Source organism: Astatotilapia calliptera, chromosome 16, assembly GCF_964374335.1.
Source record: "Astatotilapia calliptera chromosome 16, fAstCal68.1, whole genome shotgun sequence".
NCBI lineage: Eukaryota > Metazoa > Chordata > Actinopteri > Cichliformes > Cichlidae > Astatotilapia > Astatotilapia calliptera.
In genome coordinates, this window is record NC_137437.1 from 16,838,087 (window position 1) to 16,859,448 (window position 21,362).

The following is a 21,362-nucleotide window of genomic DNA, read 5'->3' on the forward strand; positions in this document are numbered from 1 at the left end:
TTTCCAAGAGAGTTATTTAATTTCCTCCAAGTGTAATATACTGGTATATTAGAATGAGGTGAGGTGGAGATAAGGATTGTATTCCATAGGAGCAACACAATACGAAAACAATCTGATAGCGCGAGTCATTATCTGACTATCCATCATGAACCTCACAATTAAAAGTCTGCAGCACACAGGTATACAGTGACATCATTAATCAGAAAGCACATGCTGTGCTGGCATGGCCACACACAAGCACGCAGATGAATAAACACACACAATTATGAAGGCAAATGATTCCTTCACACAGTCATAAATCCTGTAAATGACTACGATTGTTTTTCTCCGGGCTAAATGACGCTACAGTTACTACGAGGTCAGTGCCTCATAATATGAATCACATTATAGTGAGTAATGAAAGCTCTGTCTTAGTGAGAATATGGTCTTGATTGATCGCAGTGACTATAAAATGTCAGAAAATGGCTAAAGGTTACGAAGATGTGCACTGAGAAAATGAAAAAAGAAATATCCATATTTTAAATTAGTTCTAACCAGGAGAATAGCGGAACTCTATCCTTGATCAAGCAAAATATTTGCTTTCTGATCTAAATAAAAGGGCGTACGCTGTATTAGTGTCTGCTCATTTACCTCCTGATTGGCTGATCTTCCTCCTTCCCCACCGGCTCTGGTCTTTCGCCAAGGGGTGGACTACTGCCAAGGGTGTTGAGCAGGCTATTGCCATGGCAGCGCAGGCGGTCGTTTTCTCTTGCAATGTCGGAGGCATTTTGGATAACCAGCTGGTCGTAGGTTCGCAGTCCCATGTCTTCTGCCCCCTGCAGGAAGTGCTGCACACCGCACTCCTCTTTGTGTTGTAACGATAACCTGCGATTGACCCGCTGCCTGGCTAGCCAGCCGCGAACAACTGAGACATTGGGTGGAGATGAAGACAGTCATCACAGGTGTCATGGCTCGAAAAGAAGATGGTGGTAGACGATATTGTTGTATTGAGTATTACCTTTCTGACAGGTGATGATCTTTTTATGTAGCTGGTGGCAGCGGTCGTTGAGCTGGTCTGCCTGCCAGTATCTCAGAAACACTTTACTGCTGCCCATCTACACAGACAACGAAACAAGAAATCTAATAAAACATACACATATATATCTATTTTTTTTTTTTCATCAGCTAAAAGGAGCACTTAGAGGACCCTGTGAAGCTGTTTTCTTTTGGAAATCTCAGAAGAGTGTGACCTGCTAGTTGAGCGATGGGAGACCGGTGATGTAGCAGTAATTTATGATAATCAGTGGGTGTGGAGTGTGGATAGGGTGTGGGTTTGCATGCTGATAATGTATTCACTTCCTGGACATAGAGAGCTTTTGAGAGGTGACAGAGGTCACGCTATACCAGGTGCAAGGAATTGTGAGGGTGACATACTTGCACAGATAGCCCCTATTCATTCCAGCACAAGCTACTTGTAGGAGTAATGTGTGTGTGTTTGTGTGTGCGTGTGTTTGTGTGTGAGTGACTGAGTGAGTGAGTAAGGCAGGGTTTTATCAAAAGTATCTGCGGGCTATTGTGGAGGAGTGTGTATGCATGTGTGACCTGTGGGGTCACACGCTCAGACACAACAGCAGTCTAGCAGACAGGAGAGAGGGGGGTTGGAGGGGTCCGTGCTGCTGTGTGCGTGCGTGTGTGTGTGTGTGTCGAATTCTGATGAGGTGGGACAGCTGGAACAAGTTGTCAGGATTCCATGGGATCTTTGAAACAGAGGGTCAGGGATTAAGTCATTTGGCAAATTTTTCATTATTGATGGAGACAGAAAAGGACACTGGACACAAACACACCTGCCATCCCTGGAGTTTTGATTGTTGCAGAACTGAGCGACATTTTTCCTCCGGAGACAGTTTCTTCTTGTCTCCCAGTGTTGGGACAACAAGGTCTTTATATCTGTAACACGACAAAGAAAAACACAAAACATCAGAGCTCCAGGGATAAACACGCTGAACCTAAAAACCCAGACAAGACATGGAGGCAGCCTATTTTGGAAACAATGGGTTCAAGGGTCATTAGGGTCATTCAGAAGACAAGCCAAACAGCATCTGTTCCTATTGGCAGTGTCCATGGCAACCGTTGTTATGAATGGTCAGCTGGATGGAGTCAGTGGTTTGTTTATGCACTGGGTGGTGTGGAGAGAAGCAGAAAGTAAGAAAAGTGAATATAACTGTTAATGTGTAATAAGAGTAGACGTTTTTATATATTCTGAATTCTGAATACACACAGAAGAAAGAATGATTATGAATTATGGAGGAAATAAACTGACCACATAGAAAAATGTGACTGAACTGAAAACACAACATCCCTAAAGACAACCGTATGCTTTGTTGGTGTGAATATAAGTGTACAACAAATGTACTCAATAAGGTATGAAGATTTTTCTTGCTGTGATTGGTTCAGCTTAAACCTATAGTAAAGCCTTCAGCTTAATGGGAATTCAGTTTGACTTTTCCTTATTCCCTGCAGAGAAACTTAGGCTTGCAGTCTGCACTCTCATTGAGGAAAGACTGTTTTGTACAATAGGAAGTGCTTCCAGCTCTTTAACTGAAAAAAAAAAAATACAGAATTAAAAATTAAAGAAGCAATTTTTCCTGTGAATTAAGTATTTATCTATATATACACAGCTGATTGTTATACACTGGGGGACCGCACCGGTCCACACCCGATGCCATACCAATGTGAATGAGCTGTAAATATTCTAACTGCGCTGTTTATCTTCGACAGCTTACAGCATTACCATCTGTGACGGACAACTGGTTCACAAAGCTCATCCCAATATTTATAAAACTACGGGACAAGGTGCACGTGTCATTAACAGAATATATAACTGAAAGTATGTCATGTCATGAGGTGCATACAGTAAATACAATAGGCTTATTCTGTGCAGAAATTCTGACTTGACTAACATTACTGTGCAAAAGTCTTGAGTCATTTCTTTCCAAGGAGTCAGACTTTCCTCAAATTTTTTAACTGTTCTCGAGCAAGTACTCACGGTTGTTATCTATGTAACAGATTTTGCTCAAATACAGTATATTTAATTCAGGTGTTTTTTAAACTTTCTTACAAATTAACACCATTATGTGATTTTTCATTGTTGTATTGTTCAACAAAAACACAGTTTTTTCACGAGTATAAAATACACTATAAAATACTTCCTATGTTTTAAAGTTCTTTAGATCTCCAGGCTTTTTAGGGGTCTTTCAAAGTTTTCCTTTGACATTGACTCATTTTTACCAGATTTTTAGTCTAGCAGTTGACCATTTTCAAAGGAATATTTTGTTTGTTTGTTTTTTAAGCCCATTAACACTGGCCTATGAATCATCCAAACATAAAAAGGAATCTAACTCGAGGGGTTAACTAATTTTGTGTCAACATATAAAAGACAGCTATCTTCAGGCACTTTGTTACTACAACCTGTTGTAAAAGCACATATTTGTTCCCTTTTCTTTAGTTCAATCTGTGAAAAATGCCCCCAAAAAACATACTTTGACAAAACATGAAATAGTATTTTGGCACAAACAAGGTGATTCCAGAAAAGCTATTAGCCCGTATTGAGGAAATTGAACAAGTGGAGGAAAAAAATCCTAAAAAAAAAAAACTATCTGCAGCAGATGAACAGTATTGTAAAATCATGAAGAAATAGGATAAAATAAATCCAGCAAAGGCCCGATACAGGACCAGACAGCTGTACGTGAGCCTTCAGTTTATCCATCTACTGTTCACTGAAGCCTCATCAGAAATAGTCTCAGCTGAAGGGTCGCTGTTAAAAAGCCAGTTCTAAGGAAGGAAAGCAGGGAGAAAAGGCTAAGGTTTGCCAAATTACACAAGAACTGGACTCGAAATCAGTGTAAAACAGATCCTATGGAGTTATGGGTTCAAGTCATTATTAGAGATGGACCGATCCGATATTTAGTATCGGTATCGGTCCGATACTGACGTAAATTACTGGATCGGATATCGGAGAGAAATAAAAAATGTAATCCGATCTGTTAAATATCAAAAAAGCACCTCACAAAACTTGCGACATGGCGTAACTGTGTGTATTTGGAGCCTCGCTACCAAACCGGCATTTCATCTCCGAGGAAGTGATCCCAGAGAGAAGTAAAGCAAGTGTGTAAGTTCATCTCTGAATGTTTGTAAAGCATTCCCACGTTAAGCTTAACAACCGATATATGGAGCGACTGCCTCTTTTTGCTGCTACTTCAATCATGAAACTGATTAATGATCAGCTGATCGGCTTTTCTGTCGCTAGTCTGTCTCCCTTGTTTGTTTTTGGCCCACTTCGCGCCAGAAAGAGGAAACCAGTGGCTGAATAACAGCAGCACGTTTAAGCTTGATAAGCTGTTGTTAGAATTTATTTAATATTACTTTCTACACCAGGAGATTTTTCTACGTAGCTGACAGCTGGTAACTGTGCAGGGGCGGAGCTAGCAAAGTTATGCAGGGGGGCCGATAGGGCATGAACAGGGAAAAGGGGGGGGCACAAAGACATACTTTTCTTTCTTATTCTCATTTAAAATGTTGAGCTTTTAATAAATAATTATCTGAATCTTACACCCAAAGTTTTAATCTTATGTAAAATATATAGAAGTCCATTACTGTATATAGTAACTATTAAGTCTAATATACCCTAGTAAGCTATAGTACTTTTTCCTTTGGGAAGGTACCATCTGTGCAGTCTGCAGTTCTGTTGAAGAAAGATGTTGAATCTATTTAATTATTCTTGAAAAATAATTTATTTCTGTGCATTTTTCCCCCCACACTGCATCAAATTAAAGTTGATTACGTCGATTAAGCATCATGAGGTGGAGGGTGGGGGGTGGTTCCCTATTTTTTTTGCTGGGAGTTTGCAACCCTATTAGTTAGATTGCTTAATATTTCTGCTAAGTGCTCTTTAAAATACCAGAATAGGAAGAATTGAGTAGGTTTAAATTTATTAGATTGATCAGTATTGCTGAACTATGAAATATTTTGGGTGCAGTGTATTTTTTTTTTTTTTTAACATACAGGTATAACAGAATAGCTTTAGTGTTGTTGTTTATTTAAACTTGAGTATGAACTTGCAATATATAAAAAAAAACAGTTTTATTGATTAAAAAACACTATATCGGATTCATATCGGTATCGGCAGATATCCAAATTTATGATATCGGTATCGGACATAATAAAGTGGTATCGTGCCATCTCTAGTCATTATCAATATGTATGGAGGAGGTCAGGACAGAGGTACAATAGTGACTGTATCAACACTGCTTAAAGATATGGCTATAGGCTTTTGCACAGCACCCAAGCAGCAATAACACAGTCACTTATACAATATAAAGTATATATTGTAATATACCTTATAATATATATTTTAATATATTATATTAATATAATAATATATAACAGTGAGTCAGTAATCTAATAGTGTATGAAGTAAGGCATGACAGTCACAGAAACACAGTATAAGAATGCTAAAAAAAAATCAATATTTGGCAGGAAAAAAGTGTCCATGTACACTACAATTATCATTACATCTTATAATTAAACTTTATATTTTACATAATACGTCTAATAAATATTCCAATGTACATTTTGGAATCATGTTTTATGCAAAATACTTTAAATTTTTAGGGGCCAAAGAGCTAAAGATTAATATGCTGAATTTGTCACTGGTTTCTATCTTTATTTTTTCCATAAATGCTGTAAGTAAAGCTTCCTTTACACACTATTTCAGACACTGGTTTTTGAACATTTGTTTTTATTAAAAATCTGTTATCAGTACACTAGTCTGTCTTTTCTGTTCTCAATGGGAAACATTACTAGCTGATGATGCCACTCTGCTGACGAGACATATATAACAAGCAGATGGCTGGAAACATAAACCACTTGCGCTGTCAATAGCGAGTATGCGAGTGTATATGGATATGGGATGTGTTTGATTTACAGAAGAGGGCTATGTCTGAACTCTCCCTAACCCTCTCTCTGTATGGTAATACCAGTTCTGCAGACAGCACACACTGTCCCTGTGGGCCCATAAAATACAAAGGAACTCTGTAAATCCATGACCTCTCCAACGAGGATATGAAAACCGTCGATGGTCCCTGCTTTAACAAGACCTAAGGGGGCTTCATGTGGAGTCAAAGAAGTGAAATAACCCTTTTAAAAAAGCTTAAATGGAGGGTTACACTGCGCTAACGTGGTTCACTGTGACCAGAGGGCTGTCACTGACCTCGTTGACTGAGCATCACAAAGGTGGTAATGACAGTGCATTTGTAATTTAAACTCTTACTTCCTTTCTGAAGCTGCTCCTTAGACATATTTCATGGTGGCAACATTTAGTCAATAATATCTGCCGACATTACTTTCTATGTACTACCAAGAAATTTGTATTTTTATCTATCAGTGGAAGGTAATGAAGATGTACTTGGAAAAAAATCATATTTAAAAATGACTTTTATTCTTGTGGACTGCATTTGTACCTCGCTCTGTAAATACTTATAAATCTTTCACATCCAATTTTGGATAAATGATAAGAACAACACACATCGAGGGCTGGGGTTGGAAGAAACAAGGTTCAAATGGTCCTATTTGACCTCACACATTTGCAGAAAATAAACCTGGCCACAAAACACATATGGTATCATAAAAGACAAATAAAAGCAACAGTAAAACAGATTTCATCGTAAATCACCCTGGTTACCAGGACACTAATGTAATTTGCTTCAGGCTGCCACTTTGACTTAGTCGAGTGGCCTGCGAGGCTTCAGTGTGTATTTCTGTGTAGGCATGGCTCTGTTTGTATTCATGAGACTACAGCAAAGTCAAGGATAATGAGTAATTTAATGGGCTGCCATTCTGATTAGTCTAGAGCCTGGGATTATTTCTGAAGGAGAGACACCAGTGGCGGCTCCTGAAAAAAATCTCAGGGGGGGCAATTTTTATGATATCGACTAAAATGACCCATTTAACCCTTTAAGACCTACCATAGAACCAAGTTCGCCAGAGCTTATATTATATTTTTACATGCTGTGGAGCCATTTTTGGGAGCATTTCAAGTTGCTATACATCAATACAACCATTATAGCCCAAACTTTAATAATATGTCTGCATTAGGTGCATAGTAATTACATAAATTGCAAAAAAGTGCAATAAACTACAAAAAAATTGAAAATCGTTTTTGTTTTTTTAACATATATTTCTAGTTAGAGAAATTTAAGAGGCTTATCCCTCAAAACTGTAAATACAAAAAAGTTACACAAACTAGTTTCCCACCACAGGAAATTTATTTTGAGTGTCTTCATAGTTTTATTTTTGAAATACACCAATTTTTATATACTGCAGGAAAAACAAAAATAAATATTATAGTGCAAATTTGCAAAATAACAGCATATGCATCAAAATAAACTATTTCCAGCAGTGCAATATGAGTCTTAAGCATCCCAGAAACGACACAGAAAGTCATAAAGTCAAACATAACTTTTTAAAACACATAACAAGTAAAACACAAGCTCATAAGGCCTCGATCGTGAAAAACTACATTTCCGCAAAATGACGTCACTTCCGGTTTCGGGCAGGTCATGCGGTCATGTGATAGTTCGCGCTGATGGACGTAGGAAGTGTTACAAACAGCTGATGGATCGGCGAAGCGTGTTTCTGGAATATCATGTTTTTGTTGCTGCAAGTGATTTTTATGCAGTTTTTGCAAAGCTATATGTGGAAGGAAACTGTGACCGAGGACAAGCTGATGGCATAAGATGTAAGTACAACTCCTCCAGTTTCATATGCAAAAAAAATTATTGCGCTAGCTTACTTGGTTGCAGAGCTACCGGGATTTAAAAATAGTTACGCAAAACAGAGCGTGCCCGCTCCGATCGGCTGTAAAGGGTTAATGAGTACATCAAACAACACAATTTTAATTTAAATTTAAAATGAACAACCATATTCTGGCCATTTGTATAGATTTGTAAAAATGAACAACCATATTCTGGCCATTTGTATAGATTTGTAAAAATGAACATGAACAGATTTTTTTTTTTTTTTTTTGAATGAATGAAAAATAACTATTGAAAACAACAACTGTAAACTGATTGGGGGGGTGGGCTAAATGCGTCCCCGCATTGCTAGCTCAAAAGCACCACAAAACTTAATACAATCGATGATTTTAGATAAAATATGACGGTTTTTATCTACCTCTTCGTTGTGCCTTCTTAAAGCAATCCGATGTCCATCATCTAGCTGCGCCGCTATGCTAGTTTTCCCTAGCACAGCTAGCTTTACACTGTTGTCCATATGAACTCGTGAGCTTTCATGTTTCTTGATTCGTTCGGAGAGGTGCTTTAAGTCGGTTTGTCCAGATTGTGTCCACGTCAAATCACACTTGTCACTTTTGAACAGTATGCACGGGAAACAAAAAAGTGCATTAGCTGTTCCACAGCCTGTCAGCCACGACTTGCGCTGGAACCAACTCCGACAAAAAGTCCTGTTGTATGCTTTTGACTTCTCCTTCGTTGCCTGGGTTAGTTGAATTTCGGGCTTGTCAGGTCCCAACTCTTTAACTTGCAGTTTTTCTGCCATTGTCCTTCTGGCAAAAGGGTAGGTTAGAAGCGATCTAACCGAATTTGGGGGAGGCTGTGCCTCAACCGTTAACAATACCGCTGCCATCGTCTCTCTCTGACCTTATAGCTCACTTAGGCTACTGACTGAGGTAAAATTCTAGAACAGCAAATCTTCGCGCGTTTTCTGCAGGGGCGCAATTTTAAGCGCCCCCAAACCATTTAATTCAGCGACGCTGATAGGTCAAATATTTATTATTTTCCCCTGGCAACCATTTAATGATAGGCTATTTCGCTGCATATCAAGGGCGCTTTGACGAGCGCCCCAGAAGAAGAAAAACACCGTTTGTTGGTTGAACTTTAATGAGTCAGCTGGTGAAAATGTTAAAATACGCCTGGCTGTATATGGGCACACACATAGTAAAACTATCATTGATGAATTTTTTAAAAATATATATTTTTACTCCTCCACATTTGGGGGGGCGGAGCCCGAGCGCCCCCTATGGGCCAGCCGCCACTGAGAGACACATTGCAGGGAAAAGATGGAATAAAAAAAAAGAAATGGTACGAAACTGGAATGACTGTGTGGACATGACAAAAGTAGGTAGTGATGATGAGGGAAAAATACAAACAGTGGTTCAGAAGAGAGAGTAAGTGAGGAAAGAATGAGACATCAAGTGAGAAAGAGCTCTGGAAAACAGCAGTGCAATCCACCCCCAAATCAGCAGTCCAAGCAGTGATCATAGGTTGGCACTGTGTGCGCTGGACCCAGTGGAGCTGAGAGAGATGAATGGCAAATGGCCTGGATTGACTGGTGTTTTGTGAGTGGCAACCACTTAAATCAGGTATTGCTTTGATTTACAAAAACACACACACATCAGAACACACACCATTTACTGTATGAACAACAACAACAAAAAAAAAAAAACTGCCACACAGGCATTCAACAGTTTTTGTCTTTTGCTTTTAATGCCAGAGACGACTCACAAAAGCTGGAATCGTAACTCTGAAAACACAAAGAGATCTACAGTAAACTATCTTAAAGCTTAAACAAATCGAAGGACAATTTAAATCCATCCCTCCTTCACATCAGTGCTAAGCCAACTGCAACTTATATTCTTAATATTCTTTGGCAAAGTTCCCAAAATCTGGAAGGGTGCACTGGTGCGCCCACTGCATAGAGGTGGTGACCCAAGTGACTCAAGTAAGTGACGCCCTGTCTTAAAATGGTCTAATTCTGAGTTTCTAATGGAAAGTGTATCTGGAAAAAACAAAACATTTTATAGTCAGAAAAGTCATGTGTTAAATACAAAGCACAACAACAGCTGCAGTATGTGTACTACAATGTTATTGTAGCATGTAGTAATGCTATTGAAGCCCTTGATAATCATTAGTAATGCATTTTTCACATCTACCAAAAGCATTTAATTCAGTAGATCACATCATTTTAATAGAAAAACAATTCTCAGTCAGTTTAGATAAACAGTCCCTTAAATGCTTTCATTGTTGTCTTTCTGACAGATCTCAGGAGACTCCAGTGGTTTTCAGTTCAAGTCCACTTGCCATCTGGACAGGTGTCCCACAAAGATCTATTCTTAAACCCCTTTAATTTACCCTCCGCCACCCAAAACTGTAATGTACATTTTTATGCAGATGATACTATTTTATATGCTGCTTGGCATTCCATTCATTGCCATTACAAATCTACATTTTGCTTTTTTTTTTATAATTTCAGAAATGTCCTATTGTGGAGGTAAGCATCAACGACACAGCTCTCAGTTCTCACTCCTTCTTTATTCGTCTCCAACATCAACTGCTCTTATCGCGCCACAAAACACAGGAACACACTTCCTATACACTGGGTGTGAGTGGAGCCCTCTAGTGGTCCACCACACATGCCCCCCCCCCCCGAACACCCAGCAGAACTAGTCCAGGACCCGGGGCTTAAGCAAACGGCCGGAGCGGCTGAACTGGGGGGGGTGGGGAACTGACAGAGGGCAACCCAGCCCGGGAGCGAGGCTGGCACTGGCGGTCAGAAAAAGCTGAAGACGACTCGGACTCCGTTGATTTTGGGTCGCTCCTGGGGGAAAAAACAGAATCCATCAGCCCGGTGGCAGGTGGGCGGCCGCGGCGAGGGGCCTGGGCCGGGACCACCTGATCCTCTTGCATAACATGTGCAGGCTTAAGTCTGTCAACAGAGACAACTTCCTGCCGACCGCCAAAGTCCAAAACGAAATGTTTGTTGCCTGGTTTAAGAACCCTGTATGGCCCGTCATATGGTGGACGCAGCGGAGTCCTATGGGCATCGTGCCTGACGAAAACGAAACGAACAGAGTCCAATGAACTCGGAACAAAGGTGTCAGGCAGGCAGTGGTGCACAGGACCAGGAACAGGAAATGAGTTTCTTGGGGGGCGAAAAGGCAACAAAGAGGTATCGAAACATGGGGGAGGGCTCTCAGGTAAGAATTCCCCGGGGACCCGGAGAGGCTGGCCGAGGACCAGTTCAGCCGGGGAAACCCCGAGGTCTTCTTTAACCGCGCTACGCAAACCCAGCAAAACCCACGGAAGACGGTCGACCCAGTCGCCACTTGTCAAGGAAGCACAGAGCGCGGCCTTAAGTGACCGGTGAAACCGTTCGCACATCCCATTAGCTTGCGGGTGGTATGCTGTGGTGCGGTGGACCTTGACTCCCAGGCCGTCAGCCATAGCAGACCAAAGCTCGGAAACAAACTGGGGGCCCCTGTCCGAGGTAATGTCAGCAGGGGGGCCGAAACGTGAAACCCACGTTGACAAAAATGCCCTGGCCACCGTCGCCGCTGTCGTGGACGCCAGGGGTACTGCCTCCGGCCACCTGGTTGTGCGGTCCACCACAGTCAAAAGGTGCGTGAAAACCTGTGACTGCGGCAAGGGACCAACCAGGTCCACTTGAACGTGATCGAAACGCCTACCCGGGACACGGAAAGGTTCGAGGGGTGCCTGTGTGTGCCGGTGGATTTTCGAGCGTTGGCATGGGATACAAACTGCCGCCCATTCTTTCACCGTCTTGCGAAGGCCCGGCCAAACAAACCTGGCGCTGACCAGCTTGACCGAGGCCCGGACGCCGGGATGAGAGAGGGCATGCACCGAGTGAAAAACACGACGACGCCACGAAAGGGGAACCACCGGGCGGGGGCGGCCGGTGGAAACGTCGCAAAGAAGGTGCGGACCGCCGTCCCACACCGGGGTGTCCTCCAGCACGAGGCCCGTTTTTGTTGACTGAAGGGCAAGGACGTCCGGGTCAGCACGTTGCTCGGTGGCCATGGCAGCGTAGTCGATGCCGACATACACCGGAGAAACCAACACACGTGAGAGACAGTCAGCGACGTGATTGGACTTACCAGCCACATGCTGAATGTCTGTGGTAAACTCAGAAATGGCCGCCAACTGGCGCTGCTGGCGTGCGCTCCATGGGTCAGAGACCTTGGACATCGGAAACGTCAAAGGTTTGTGGTCAACGTACGCAGTAAAGTTGCGACCCTCGAGGAAAAAACGAAAATGCCGTGTTGCGAGGTGCAGGGCCAGCAACTCCCTGTCAAAAACACTGTACTTGCGTTCAGCATCCCGGAGCGTACGACTGAAAAAGGCAAGCGGTTGCCAGAGACCTGAAACCCGCTGTTCCAACACTCCGCCCACTGCCACGTCCGAGGCGTCGGTGGTCAACGCGATCTCCGCCGACGGAAGCGGGTGGGCCAGCAGGGCGGCGTCAGCCAGCGCAGACTTGGCTGCGGAAAACGCACGGACGCGTTCAGGCAGCCAGTCAACCGGATCTTTGGCTGTTTTACCTTTTAAGGCAGCATAGAGCGGCTGTAGCAGGTGGGCAGCTCTGGGGAGAAAGCGGTTGTAAAAATTTATCATCCCCAAGAACTCCTGCAACGCTTTAACCGACGTGGGACGCGGGAAAGCCGAAACGGCCTGGACACCTTCAGCGGAAATGCGGTGCCCGAGGAAATCCAGAACAGGCAACCCAAACTGGCACTTGGAAGGGTTGATGATCAGGCCGTGCGCTTCCAAACGCTGGAAAACCTGGCGCAGATGGGACTCGTGCTGGCTCGCTGAGCAGCTGGCCACCAATATATCGTCCAGATAAACAAAAACGAACGGCAGCCCACGCAAAACGGAGTCCATCAGCCGCTGAAAGGTCTGGGCGGCACCTTTCAGGCCAAACGGCATGCGCAAAAACTCGAACAAGCCGAAGGGGGTAATGACAGCGGTTTTAGGAACGTCTTCGGGGCACACGGGAACCTGGTGATACCCCCACACCAAGTCAATTTTAGAAAAAATCGACGTTCCGGCGAGATTGGCAGAAAAATCCTGAATGTGGGGGATGGGGTAACGGTCATTCTCCGTGGCATTATTTAAACGGCGGAAATCTCCGCATGGCCGCCACCGACCGTCCGATTTGGGCACCATGTGAAGCGGAGAGGCCCATGCACTGTTCGAACGCTGTACAATGCCAAGGCGCTCCATGGCTGCAAACTCTTCCCGAGCGACGGACAGTTTCGCGGGGTCGAGGCGGCGCGCGCGCGCGAACACCGGGGGCCCGACCGTGGGAATATAATGCTCAACCCCATGCTTCGTTACCGTGCTAGAGAAATTAGGGACAGACAGCGATGGAAACTCTAAAAGCAAACGCTGAAAAGCATCCCCGGAGGTCACTACATTAGCCCGAATCAGGGGCTCGGCGGCCCGAGTAAAACAGGGTAGCGAAGAAAACGAGAGAGCATCGATTAAACGTCTGTTAGCGACATCGACAAGTAGTCCATGAGCACACAGGAAATCAGCACCCAAAATAGGTACAGAGATAGCAGCAACAACAAAGTTCCACTGGAAATCCCGGCCATGAAAACAAACAGTCACCAACCTTTCCCCAAACGTTTTGATGGGAGAGCCGTTAGCTGCAATGAGCTGCGGCCCACAGTTCACTGCTAGTCCGTCGGCAGTGGTAGGGGGAAGGAGGCTCTTCTGGGAGCCGGAGTCCACGAGAAAACATCTCCCGGAGCGCGAGTCCTCTATGAAGAGCAGCCTTTCTGTATTGCCAGCGGTCGCGGCTGCTACGGCGCCCTGGCGGGTCCGTTTCCCTGGGCCGTGAAAGCGCAAGGCGGCAGGCAGCGACGCGCTCTGTCGCCAAAACGCTGATGGTAGAAACAGATGCTCTTTCCGCGGTGCCGGCGTGTAGCAATCCCTGCCGTCAGCAAGGGGGCGGATGCTCCGGGGGAGGCAGGTGGAGGCGTGGAAGGTGCCGCCGGCGTGTCCGTAGCCAGGGCGTGAACGTCGAAAGTGCGGCTAGCCAGGAGAATACGATCCGCTTCTTCAGCCAGGGAGCGATAATCCTTCGCAGGCAGAAGCGGAGAGTTCGCGAGGACAGCTCTCACGGCGGCCGGTAGTTGGCGGAGGAAGAGGTGCACGAAGAGGAAACCACCGTCATCCGGCCCGAGCAACGATAGCAGGTTCTCCATGAGCTCGAGCGCGGTACCGCCACCCAAGCCTGACAGGTTGAGGAGCTTTTCGGCTCGTTCGGCGTCGGAGAGGGCATAGCGCCGAAGAAGCAGCTCTTTGAGGGCGGCGTATTTCCCTTGGGCGGGTGGGTCCCGGAGGAGCGCCATCGCGCGACGGGTGGCCAGCGGGTCGAGCGAGGCCACCACATGGTGATACTTCGTGTCATCAGCCGAGATGCCGCGCAGGGCGAACTGAGCCTCCACGTGTACGAACCATGACGGGGGGTCATGGAGCCAAAAGTCCGGCAGTTTCAGCGCCACAGCGAACGTAGCTGCAACAGGAGGCGGAGGTCCGGCGGCCGCTGATGCATCCATAGCGGAGTGTGCGTTATCTACGGCCCGTTGCATGCTCGAGTCAGGGGTCACCAATGTGGAGGTAAGCATCAACGACACAGCTCTCAGTTCTCACTCCTTCTTTATTCGTCTCCAACATCAACTGCTCATATCGCGCCACAAAACACAGGAACACACTTCCTATACACTGGGTGTGAGTGGAGCCCTCTAGTGGTCCACCACACTATCATACATGAACTTGATTTAAATTCTGATAAAACTAGGAACTCTGTGGAACACCTATCAAAAAATTAAGGATAAATATTTTATTTACACACAACAAGATCGACAGAACCCTAAGAGCCTTCATCTGAAAGTTAATGGGGATGTGGCGAACAACACTAGAGGCCAACTTTAAGCCAAATGAACAACCATCAAGTGCAGGATTTACCAAGGAGATGCTCTGTCCCCACTGCTGTTCTGCTACAAGACTGGCTATGGATACTGACTACAGAATTGAGGAATCATTTGGCGCCTCCTCTACATGGAGTAGAGTAAACGAAATATTGATTCACTGATCCAAACCACTAGAATCTACAGTAATGACGTTGCAATGTCATTTGAACTGGAGAAGTGTAGTCAGATGGTGAATAAAAAGGGAAGGTAGTCAGAACCGAGGGAACTGCAATACCAGAAGGCAACATTGCAGACAGTGAGGAAAGTTACAAGTATCTGGGAATCCCACAGGCAAATGGGAATCATGAAGATGTTGTTAGGAAAGCTGCAAATACCAAATAACTGCAGAAATTAAGCTGAATGGGAAGAACAAGATCTGGAGAATCAACACCTATGTACTGCCAGTTGTCAGATACCCTGTTGAGATCAGGTGGCCAAGGGAGAAGATAGAAGCCACTAACATCAAGACAAGGAAGCCTTACCATGCGTGGAGGGTTTCATTCCAAGGCCAGCACCCTGAGACTGTCCACTAAGCGTGGTAGAGGACTAGTGAGTGTCAAATCCACTATCCAGAAAAAAACAGCAAAGATCCATGAGTACATCAGGAAGATGGCCACAAAAGATAGTGTGCTTAGTGAATACCTCAGGTAGCAGAAACCCGATAAAGAAGAGGAGCAAGAAGAGTTACCATAATGGAAGGACAGGGCCCTGCACAGCATGAACCACTTGCTGATAGAAATGGCTGATATCAAGAAATCTCGCCAATGGCTGGACAAAACTGGACTGAAAGATAGCAGAAAGGCACTAATCATGGCAGCAGAGGAGCAAGCTCCAAGCCCAAGATCCATGGAGGCTGGGGTCTACCATACCAGGCAAGACCCCACCCGGGGTGCAGGCTGTTATGCAGGTACAGGCTGTTATATGCTGGGCTGTGCCTGAGACAATCCAGAGAGAGATAGCGCAACAGGAAACAATAAAACCAATGTTGTTTGAAATTCCCAAGGTCAAAATACAAGATCATTGTAAAATTCTGAAGCCTCATGTTTCTGTGTATCACACAAAACCAACAAACCTATTTCCTGATTTCATTAAAACACTTTGAGGGAATATATTTATCTAAGTGTTCCTATCACTATTTGAAAACTGTGATGGATTCATGTGTACAGTAAAATCTACAAACGTCAATCATGTGGACAATATGTGATGTCTGACTCACTGCTTTCATTTTTCTTGTTTCAAAATCCATTTAGCGGTTAAGTGTTTTTTCTAGTCCACTAGAAAACCACTAAACCCACCAACCAAACTGAGCTGAATGTAGTGAAAGTGCAAAAGTGCATGTTTGTTTTTTCTTTCTAACTGCTCAGTGTGCGGTGTGCAGATAATTGAAGAACTTGCAACATGTGTAACAAAAAACTGGCATAGCTGAATTTGTTAAGTAATGTGTTAAGATTACAGCATTACAGAGAAATTGAATGTGATTACAGTAGTGAGTTACTTTGAATAGAAAACCAAACATTAAGAGGCACAGCCATTCCTTTTCTTTAACTTCTCATAATTATGTTTTGACAACTTCAAGAATGTTGCTTCAAACTCATTAGCAGTGAAAATACTGAACAGGTTTTTGATTCATCCACTCTTTCAATTGAGGTTAAGGAAGTGAGGAGCTGGTTTGCACAAGTTTGTATGTATGAATATGTGTAGATGTGTGTGTGTAGGTGGTGGGTAGGAGGATTGTGTGTGTGTCCAGGGGGGGTGATGTTTACAGCAAAGTAGTGGAAACTTTTGAGGGGGGTCATGTGACCAGCTTTGTCGTCTCTCATTATCTGCCAAGAATGTTCATGTTAATCCCTTTATCCTCAAAAAGAGAGAGAGAGAAGCTAAGAGAACAGAGGATGAGAGAGAGAGAGGGAAAGGGGGTGGGGAGGTGGTTGGACTTAGAGGTAAATCCTCTCAGTATTTTACTGGTTCTCAGAATCAGAAGACAGGAAAAACTGAGACAATTAACTGAAGCTGAGGAAGTGAGACATAGAAATGGAGGAGAAACGGAATGTCAAAATCACATTGTTTTCTCTGTTTCTCAAAAAAAGAACAATGAGTAACACATGAAGGCAAAGCGTTTTTTTAAAAAAGGGGTAGTAGCAGATAGTAAGGGAAGTCAGGTGATGTGGAGTAACTGTCAAAAATAACCGTCAAGTGCAGGACAAAATGACCTTACGTACAATTGGTTAATGCCTGTGTGTCACGCTGACATGGGAAATGTCTGTGGTACTCATTAGCAGCAATGGTCTCCCATTATACCTAAAAAAAGACATTCTGGGTCACGCTGCACTCGTAACAATAAGAGTCGCAGTGACTTTTCAATTCAAATATGTCGGTCTGCCTGTGAACTCGCAGTACTGTAGGGTATATGCCCATGCATTCATTAGCAGTCATTTGCTCTGAATCTTTAAGTCTACTTTCACCTGCTGGATGTGTAACAGATAAAGGGAAGTTTCGCAGTGACCTGCTGGGAATGGTTCGGTATAACTGAGATGAGTCAGAGAGACAAAGAAGCAGTGCAATATGTCAAATTTAAGACCTTTCCCTAAAAGTAGCATCTGAGAGCTAAGAAAGATGTGGTCATAAAGTGGATCAGCATACGGAGACAAAACAGTAAATTAAGAGGAGAAGTTTCGATAGTTACAGCACTCTTATCCGCTGCTATAACACTGACCTGCTGAGGAAGCCTGGAAAGGACAGGCGCACGGGGTAACCATAACGGATCATGCGCACCATCTCAAGCACCCCGATGTACTGCAGCTGGGTAGACACATGGAAGCTGTCAAAATTGTCTGGCTGACAACTAGAGTTGGGTCGCACACACTCCACGAAGTGGGGAGTGCAGGCCTGCAGTTTGCTAACCAACTCTGACAGTGTGTTCTGGAAGAGAAAGAAAACACAGAGGAGATGCATTCAATTGCACATTTTTAGCGAGTCGATCACAATAGCCTCGTGGCTGTTTTTACATGTAAAGTAATTTAGAGAGGAAGGAAGGATTGTCTGACTTCATTTGATGTTTGACGTGTGTGCTGTACAAACTGGAGCAAAATTACAATGTGTTTGTGACAAAGTGGTGTGATTTTGGGGTGTGTTTTTGCCTCTGGAGAAAACAAAAGCACAAAGAGCTCTTTGCTCTGTCTACGGGTGTGTGAGGGAGAACGGGAGAAAGAGCTTTTCTTCAATCCCTGAATTCAAAGATGCTCCATTCAAGGTCACATAGACCCATAAACACTTACATCTGTGTTTTTGCCATTCGTCAAACTAACGTCAGTCTATGCACTGCATACCCTTAGGTTTCAGTGCTCAATACCTCACCCCTCATCTTTGGATGCCACTAGCAGCATTCACATAACTGTCTTCCCTCCAAACATGCGTATGCACACACTCAAATACGTGCCCACAGAACACAGTGGTTTTTGTTCATTGTTCATTCATTCATGTGGAGGGCTTCATGTTTGGCTTGGTACAGCATCATTCTTCAGCCCACTCTCTCCTTCCCTGCCATTCCCAGAGGGACTCGTTGACCACAAGTCCACAAGTCCGATTGTGCAATACACTGGTTTCATTCAAACCAAAGGTACTGCTTCTCTCAACCACATTTTAGGCTTCTTGCGTCACCACCAAGAAGCCGCTCTCCCCTGCTCTCCTCTAACTGAAAATTTGTGCTTCTTTATATAGTTGTGAAATCACAGCACCCAATTCTAAACTTAGTTTTGCATTGTTGCAAATGCACAGTAATTCACAAGATTGACATAAATTCCTTTGCTTATTCCTGTAAAATTTCATTCGCTTGCAACTGGAAGAATTATGTAACGGGACGAGATCATACCCTTAGCTGGACTGCCACTGTGGTGGGTCCACAACGCTCTAGTCGCTGGAGGAAGGAGCTGGAGCCCTTTTTCTTCAAGATCTGGAAGCAGGAAGCGATAATACAGGAACTTATTAGACAGATGAACCTCTTGAAGGGGCCATTGATGAATACGGAACATTATCATCACATATCATCAAATTTGTGCAGCCTTAATAAAACCATGTTGATATCTTTGATAATTGGTGTGGTTCTTGCAATCAGATTAAATATGTAGCATATTTAGAATTCAGACACAGTTATGATTTGTCATATGTAAGAAGAGGTTCAGTGCTTCACTGTTATATTTACAGGCTTATACACCGAGCAGCAAAACAATATTGCCTAGTGTTACCGTATAAGGCTGCTGGGACAGATCAGTGAGGTTAAAGGGGCCTTGTATAAGCCTTTGCTCTAGATGGCTAATGAGCCACAGAAACAGCAGACAGGGCCTCCTGAAGGTTATACAACCAGCAATCACATATGTGCACCACTACACTGTACTTTCAAAACATTGAAACAAATAAAATAAAGAGGGAAAAACAGCTGAACGAAGAGACTTGGGACACTATCGTTTTCAGGTGTGCTTTTTCGTGTTTTGAGAAAAATGTATAAGCACACTAATGCCCCCAGTTCATGTGCACGTGCATACATTCTTGCGGAGCTTTTATCTCTTGCAGGGCTGCACAAACAAATCTAATTCCCAGATGTTTATATATAGCAGTGTGGTGGGAAGAAGCCTAAATTAACCTTTTCTTTTTTTGTTCCTGAAAAATACCACCCCAGTTTTTCCATCGATTGATTTTAGTGGTCACTTTACAGCAGAGCTTTCTGGGTAAACATGTCACCAAGTCCTATTTTCTAATATGCAGTTGAAATGGGAGTGGCCATGTAATATTTTAGTTTACTTAAATCTAGTGGTCACGCACTAAAAATACTATAAAGGTGAATTGATGTCAGTGTATTGGCTCAAGTGTAGGGTGTAGCCACAGTAGTGGACTCATCCTACTGTGTGCAAGGTACCGTACCTTAGTAAGATCATGGTACCTCCGGGGCTGTTGGGGGATTGAGCTGGCACTGACAAGGGAGACTGATGGTATCCTGTGGAGCAACAAGGCAGCTTTAGGCCCCCTCAGCCCTATGCAGCTCCGGGCTGCTGGCACCAAGGAACCAGTCTGAGTCAGCTTGGACTGGAAGAGCTGCTGCAGCAACACACTCTCACTGGCTGCCGGGCACAAAGCACATACATGCAGAGAGGGAGGAAAACATAAGGGTAAGAGAAGCAATAGCATTGGTTGAAAAAGTGGGTGGAAGCGAATATGGAGAGGTGAGAAAGAAAGAAAGATAGAAAAATGAACAAGGACAGAGAGAAATATCAGTGGAGGAGTGTAAGCAGGGAGGACGCATAAAATCAATCTGCATGTAAACAACAATCAGTTAGGCAACAAGAGGGGGTGGACCATGTCACTCTATAACACGTGGAGCGGTTCGCAACAACAATGAGCTCATTCAGAAAGCCAAACAACATGTGTGTGAACGTGGGTGTGTGGCTCTAATCTGAAAGGCTGAGAAAGACACAGAAAAAAAGGAAAGAGAGAGCGAAGGAGAGGTGGTAAAGGATGGTGGCAGTTAAGCAAATAAAAAACAAGACTTCTTTCAGGACTTAAATACTAAAAGCTCCGAGCTAATTGCCTTTTTATTCATGGCAATCACTTCGATCATCTGAATAATCCATGTAGCTTTGTCTCGATCAATAATCTATTTTGAAAGAAAAATCTGGAAACAGTTTTTTGTTCTTAACTAAAGGTTTTTTTCACTCATTTTAAAGAAAAATATAAATCAGAGCAGTTGGTGACACAAAACAGACACCAGGATTGCTTTTTTTTTGTTTCATTTTTGGTATAAAATGAAAGACAATGACACAATTACTAACCAATGACGATGATTATATTCAAATGTATCATTTTTTATAAACAGCTCAAACGCTATATTAAAAAAAATATGCAGGGGTGTTTAGTTTTATCACATTTATGGACACATCATCAAGGGTTGGGTAGATTAACAGGAGCTGTCTAGATAGACTTCATTCACTTGGCAGTTTGCACTTAAATCTCTACTCTTGTTTTTTATTGGCTCTCTTGTTTGAATTTAAACTGCCTCTTGTCTGCCAAAGAAATCAGTGCACTTTGCTCGAAGTGACCTGAGTCTGCCATGACTGCCGCAGGAGCAGATGATCATGTTGTAGCACAAGAACACCGGCAGTGCATAAAATTCATTCTTTTCCTTCTGAAAGTAAACCATAACTCTAGTGCTGCTGTAAAGTATAAAGATTGTTAACCACTTTGACTTTTATACTTTGAAAAACTAATTAAAATAACTTTTTTAAATGTTAACAGCGTAACTAGCAATTTATAGCCTATTACATTTCATGAGTAACCTTTTTCAACACTGCTGTGCTCCTGTTTTCCAAACCGTGGTATAGTGCATGTAAAATTACAAGAACAAGAGCTGTTGCCCCCACTAAGAGGGGCTAAACCCTTAAGTGAGTGCTTCTGTGAAGAGCAAACAAAGGTTAAGTGAATAGCTAGCCAGAAACATGAAACAGTATACTGCAAAATGTCTGAGCATCCTGCAGAATTATAA

The 21,362-nt window shown here is 43.5% G+C and overlaps 1 protein-coding gene across 4 annotated transcripts in view; it reads right to left on the reverse strand.

Moving 5' to 3' along the window:
* The window catches only part of myo16 (myosin XVI), a 106,036-nt gene that overhangs the window by 16,986 nt on the left and 67,688 nt on the right, over window positions 1–21,362 (reverse strand). For all 4 annotated transcript variants that reach the window (XR_003269904.2, XM_026143916.2, XM_026143915.2 and 1 more), the window contains exons 25-30: window positions 19,748–19,944; window positions 18,702–18,782; window positions 17,547–17,752; window positions 1,824–1,926; window positions 998–1,094; window positions 631–904 (exon numbers count right to left, since the gene is read on the reverse strand). Coding sequence is in view for 3 of the 4 variants with exons in the window: in XM_026143916.2 (XP_025999701.2) it covers window positions 631–904; window positions 998–1,094; window positions 1,824–1,926; window positions 17,547–17,752; window positions 18,702–18,782; window positions 19,748–19,944 (958 nt within the window). In the remaining variant the exon portion in view is untranslated. The remainder of the gene's footprint in view (window positions 1–630; window positions 905–997; window positions 1,095–1,823; window positions 1,927–17,546; window positions 17,753–18,701; window positions 18,783–19,747; window positions 19,945–21,362) is intronic.